The 6,036-nt window shown below is 39.5% G+C and overlaps 1 protein-coding gene across 1 annotated transcript in view; it reads left to right on the top strand.

Annotated features, from left to right (window-relative positions):
- Window positions 1-5,568, top strand: part of DYNC2I1 (dynein 2 intermediate chain 1) — a 112,490-nt gene extending 106,922 nt beyond the window's left edge. Inside the window, exon 25 of the mRNA XM_069086069.1 lies at window positions 4,925-5,568. Coding sequence (XP_068942170.1) covers window positions 4,925-5,096 — 172 coding nt within the window. The 3' untranslated portion in view covers window positions 5,097-5,568. The remainder of the gene's footprint in view (window positions 1-4,924) is intronic.
- Window positions 5,569-6,036: the final 468 nt, after the last annotated feature.

Below are 6,036 nucleotides of genomic sequence, written 5' to 3'. Positions count from 1 at the left end.
GTAAATTTTAATCTCTGACACTTTTTTTATTTCAAAGATCAGCCTTAACCCCAAATTACTTTGGTCCCACACCACGCCCTATTTGGTCATTGTTTTGGCCCTGATTGACCCAGAATGAATATAAATAAGAATCATTTCTGTTTTGACCAGAAACCCTGAGGGTCTTCCCCTCACAGATCTTTCTTTTCTTTTTGTAAAGAGGCCATTCTTTGCCTCATTTTAAAAAATTAAGCTTTAATTACTGAATGGGTACTGCCTCTGTCAAACTGAGATCTGTTAAAGACCTTAGCTTGAAGAGACCAAGGGGGACATCCAGTTGTCCTGATCCGTATCTGGCCACTGGATCCAGATGGTTCTGGAGGAGAAAGTGAGGCTGGTGATTTTGCACAACCATGCCCTCACTTAAACCCAATTCACTTGCATGTCATGGCATCACTGCCCTTATGAATGAAAGACAAGCAGCAACAAGTGTTCTTCCTGAAAACCTGTAGCTTTGGATTTGCACTGTTTGTGTCACAGCATCATAGGATCATAGATTTGCAGCTGTAAGGGACCTTAGAGTTCATTGAGTCTAACCTCATTTTACAGAGGAGGAAGCTGAGGCCCAGAAAAGGGAAGTGGCTTGCCCAAGGTCACACATCTAATAAGTGGAAGAACTGGGATCTGAACCTGGGTCCTTTACCTCTAGATTGAGCACACTTTCTGAGGGAGAGAGGAAGAGCAGATCACAATAGGATAAATATTTTTGTTCTCCATTCTGTCATGATTTCATCCTTCAGTCCTTGAGGATAGTTTCAATCTAGGTTATAACTCCTTCTTCAGGACAGAGACTAAGTCTATCCTGCTTCTTCAATTTAGCGAGCATTGATGAGCATCTCCTATTTTCAAGGCACCAAAACTCATGCTAAAACACTACCCCCCTGGCACTGTATATGGTAATATACAATATACACATCTCTAAAATTGTATGTGCTGAGTTAAGAAGAGAGAAAGCTTTAGCAACTGGGAGAGCTTCCCCAAGGAGATGGCAACAGAGGTATAAAATGGAGGATCTTGAAGGACATTTTTATTCTAAGCTAATTCACAGTTTAGGCCAATCTTGGGCAAGTAAGTCAGTTATGCTTGGTTTACTTTTCTTATCTGTAGGACCTAGAAGAATAAAGGGAATTGCTGCATTCTCTCCATACATAGGTTCATAGGTTAGATAAGAGAAAGAAGATCACCTTTCTCTTGAAATGCTAGAAGGAAGGAGGAGGGGTTTTAGAGCTGTCCAGAGATCTTATACCTTCTCATGCACTTTTCAGGTTTTCAAACTAGTAACTCCTGTGTCGGGATATACTTTGTCTAGGTTGATAGATCTGTTCCTTTGAATATTATTTTTCTTTTTAATATGCAAAGCTTCCTTTTTATATGAAGGAATACAGAAACCAATTTGCATAGTGCAAATTTACATAAAGCTAAAACTGTAGTTTATGGAGTTCATCTGTAAAGCTATTTTTATCCTTGCTTAATGAGTAATGAAACACCTTCTATAAAAATTTTGTAGTGACGCACTATGTCTGAACCTGCTTTGTTTGGTTTTTAAATCTTATCACTTTTATTTGAGGTAGCTTTTTCAAATTTATGTGTGAGATTAGTGGAAAGAGGTATGTACTGAATTTGGAATCAGATTGATGTTGGTTTGATTCCTGGCTCTGCCATTTACCACCTGAGATGCTTCTCTTCTTGGGCCCAAGGTTTCCTAACATATAAAATCAGGGGAGTTGATCTCCAAGATCCCAAATCCAAGTCCTGTGCAGTGAAGAAAAGCAGAGGTGATCATTTGTCCATGCCAAACACAATTTGTCCTTGTGAATGGAGGCAGGCAATAGAGGGGAACAGATAGTAATCCAGTTTGGCAGGAATGTAGAATGTCAGTTAACAACAATAACAACATTCTCTAAAATGATAGTTAACATTAGTATAGTGCCTACTATGTGCCAGGCACTATGGTAAGCACTTTACAAACATCATCTCATTTGATCCTCACAACAACCCTGTGAGGTAGGTATTATTACTGTTATTATTATCCCTATTTTACAGGTAAGGAAATTGAGGCAAACAGTGACTTGGCCAAGGTCAAACCTCTAGTAAGGGTCTTAGGCTGAATTTGAAGTCAGTTCTTCTGGATTCTAGGCCTGGTGCTCTATCTGCTGCTTCAGTCGATAAATATATTTATTCAGCTCCAGGCACTGTGCTAAGTGCTGGGCATGCGAAAGGGGGCAAAAGATAGCCCCTGTCCTTAAGGAGTTTCCAGTCTCTTGGGGGAGATGGCATGCAAACAACTGTGTAAGAATAAGCCATATCCAAGACAAATGGGCAATAATCATCAGATGGAGCATATTAAAATTAAGAGGGATTAGGAAAGGCTTCCTCTAGTAGGTGAGATTTTTGTTGGTATTTAAGGAGGACCAGGAAAGCCATGAAGCAGATATGAGGAAGGAGAGGATTCCCTTCATGAGGGACAGTCAGTGGAAGTGTTTGCAGTGCCTGGATTGAAGAACACATGGAGAGGAGGGTTGTAAAGGGTAAGACTGGAAGTGTAGTGGGGAGACAAGGTTATGAAGGGCATCCAATGTCGACCAGAGGATTTTATATTTGAACCTAGAAGTGATAGGAAGCCACTGGGGTTTATTTATAGAGAGGTGACATGATTGGATCTGTGCTTTAGGAAAATCACCTTGACAGCTAAGTGTGGGATGAACTGGGGTGGGGAGAGACTTGTGGCAGGCAGATTGGCCAGCAGCCTATTGTAGTAATCCAGGAATGAGGAGATGACAGCCTGCACCAGGGTCCTGGACACATCAGAGGAGAGAAGGGGACTTATTTGAGAGATGTTACAAAGGCAAAGTTGACAAGCTTTAGCAATAGATTGGATATGGGGAGCAGGGTGAGAGAGACAGAAATTGAGGGCTACAGTTATATTGAGGGGACTGGGAGGATGGTGGTACATTCAAAAGTAATAGGGAAGTTGGAAAAGGGGACATGTTTGGGGGAAAAGATGAGTTTTTTTCTGAACATGTTGAGTTTAAGATGTCTTTCTTTAGAAGACATACAGTTCAAGGCTATACAATAAGTAGTTGGAAATTTGAGCAGAGAGTTTGGAGCTAGATAAGTAGGTTTGAATATCATCATCATAACATGATAATTGGATCCAAGGGAACTAATGAGATCACCCAGCAAAGTAATGTAAAGGGAGAAGAGGACCCAGTACAGAACTCTGTGGGACATCCATGGTTAGTCATGATCCAGCAAGGGAGACTGAAGGGGAGCAATGCATGATAAGGTTGGATAGATTATGGGGAGCACAAAATGCCAGGTTAAAGAGATTATATTTTATCTTAGAGACAGAGGAAGGGCATGATTTTGTCAGACCTCACTTAATGTCAGGATGATAATTTTGGCAGTTGGATGGATGAGAGCTTGGGTTGGAAAGAGGAGAGTCTGGAGATAGGGAGATTGGTTAGGAAGCCATTACAGTAATCAAGCAAGGTGAAAAATCTTGACCCCTGAACTAGAATAGCAATTTTGCAAATGGAGAGAATGGGAGAAATGCTGTGGAAATGGAATCAATTAGATCTAGCATCTGTGATTGGATGATATGTGTCTGGGGACAAGAAGTGGAGAGTCATAAGATCAAAGCAGCATTGATTTAGAGCTTCATTTTACAGATGAGGAAACCAAGGCCCAAAGAGGATGAATGACTTTCTCAAGGTCACAAGTAATAGTGGGTATTTGGACCCAGTTTTTTTTTTATTCCAGATTCAATAATCTACTCCTGTGCTATGAATCTGACAGGGTCATAGTACCCTCAGTAAAAATATAGATGTGTGGAGGGGATGAATGTTTGGTTGTTGGTGGCAGTGAAGCTGAATTGCTGTTGTGGACATTTTAAATTTGAAGTAGTAATAGGACATCCAGATGGAGATGTCTATCAGGCAGTTAGAGATATAGGATTGGAGTTTTTTGTAGTTCCTCAATATAATCACTTCAATAAACACTTGACTAAATTATTGAGCGGCTGAATTAATGGCTTCCAGTTCCTGAGATAGTTCCATAATGGAATACAACCAAATTGCTCCCATTTCTCAGAAGCCTGCAAACCCGGGGAGACTCTCTGGACCTAGCCTATAATTCCTTCCAGGCTGCCAACATAATATAATACTTCTAACACTGGTCCCTTCCTAATCAGTTATTATTCCCCAGTGTAGTCCATTTTCCACTCTGCTACCAAAGTGATTTCTCAAAGGCATAAATCTTACCACACCACAACCTACCTTGCCTGCCTTACAGCCATTGCCCTTTCACATTGTCAAACTCCTGCCTTGTTTTTTCTCACATAGAACATTCCATTTCCTTTCCTTTTTCCTTTGTATTGGCTGTCCTCAGGCCTAGAGTGTTCTTCTTCCTCACCTGTATCTCTTAGTATTCCTTGTTTCCTGTAAAATTCAGCTCTGACCACACTTAGTTTGGGATATCTTTCCTGATTCCTTCCTAGATTATCTTGTATTTATTTTGTATGTTTTTATATGTAGATATTATTTCCACCAATAGAGTATAAGCTCTTTGTGGGCCAGGGACCATTTCCTTTTTACCTGCTTTGTGGTCCCAGCACCTAACGCAATGACTAACACATGGTAGGTGCTTAATATATGCTTGATTTAGCGACTGATTATACCCTTCATTGGTCTGAGAGCAGGTCAGAGAGCACTCATTTTTGTCTGCTCGAACATTAATACAGAGTTGTTGGGGTTTTTAAAATTTTCCATTTTTCTCCTGGTGTAGAGGTTAGAAAGGTATGGAAAATGGAAAGGAAAGCAAACAAAGGGTGTTGTGTGTGTCCTCATAACTGATCTGGCTGCAAATAAATGCTTTCTCATTTTAGGCTCATAACTGCAACAGTCATGGGTGATCCAGAAAAGACAAACAGATTCCTTGGCCTGGTACTGGCCAGAACATCTGGGATGATTGAAATTCAGTACTTGAAGAAGAAATGGACATTACCCAAGAAGGAAGAACAAAAGCAACTGCGTTTGCTTTTGCAGGACGCGCTCTAGAAACAGAAAAATAGTTTTCTAAGGGATTTATAAAAGATGAACATTACCCAGAGAATTTTTGTTCAATGATTAAAAATGCATTAGGTATTATTAAGAGGTGTATACTTTAATAGCTACTATATCCATGTGCATGTATATTTCTGTATATAGAATATATATATTCTGTATATAATTCATTTTACTATTGACTGCAGTGTTTATACTAAAGTCAATATTTTTAAACAAGAAAAGAAATGACACTTCCATATCTCTTGAATTGCAAAGGAAATATACATTTTAGTTACTTCCAGTGTATTGTTTATGGAGAATCTTTTTATATATATATTTTTGGGAATAGCTCTAAAAGATGATCATCAGATTTATTACTGGTTTTTAAATCACCCACCATGAAATGAATTTTAATGTACTATTTTCCTAGTCAGGCAAAAATTCCTTTGCCTGTCCAAATTAAAAGCAGTTCTTATGTTGAAAATTTCTTTGCTAGTTGTTTTTTTCCCTCAAAAACTCCTTCTGCTCCTACTTTTTGGGTACCATTTTAGCAAAATTTATCTAGTCTCATATTATTAAATACCCTGTTAAAAAGAGGATTTAAAGTAGAGGAAACCTGGAAGTGATAGACCTTTCCAGTGTTAGAACTAGAAGCAGGAACTGTAGAGATTTAATTCTTTTTTTTTTTTTTTAAGCAATTGGGGTTAAGTAACTTCCTCAAGGTTACACGGCCAGTTATTTCTGGGTGTGGTGCTAAGTATCTGAGGCAGGATTTGATCCCCCAGGTCATCCCAACACGGGGCCGGTGCTCTTACTCGCTGAGCCACCTGGCCACCCCCTGTAGTTTAATTATTCTACTTGACAGATAAAGACATAGGCCCATCAAGACTTGCTCAAGCTTATGTAATCAGCGAAGAAGAATCCTGATTCTCAGCCCCTTGCTCTTTCTGTT

Source organism: Petaurus breviceps, unplaced genomic scaffold (assembly GCF_028583685.1).
Source record: "Petaurus breviceps papuanus isolate PSGF00001 unplaced genomic scaffold, PetGlider_PUasm1.0 178, whole genome shotgun sequence".
Classification (NCBI taxonomy): domain Eukaryota; kingdom Metazoa; phylum Chordata; class Mammalia; order Diprotodontia; family Petauridae; genus Petaurus; species Petaurus breviceps.
Note: the sequence above shows the minus strand (reverse complement) of the source record. Positions and strands in the feature narration are given on the sequence as shown.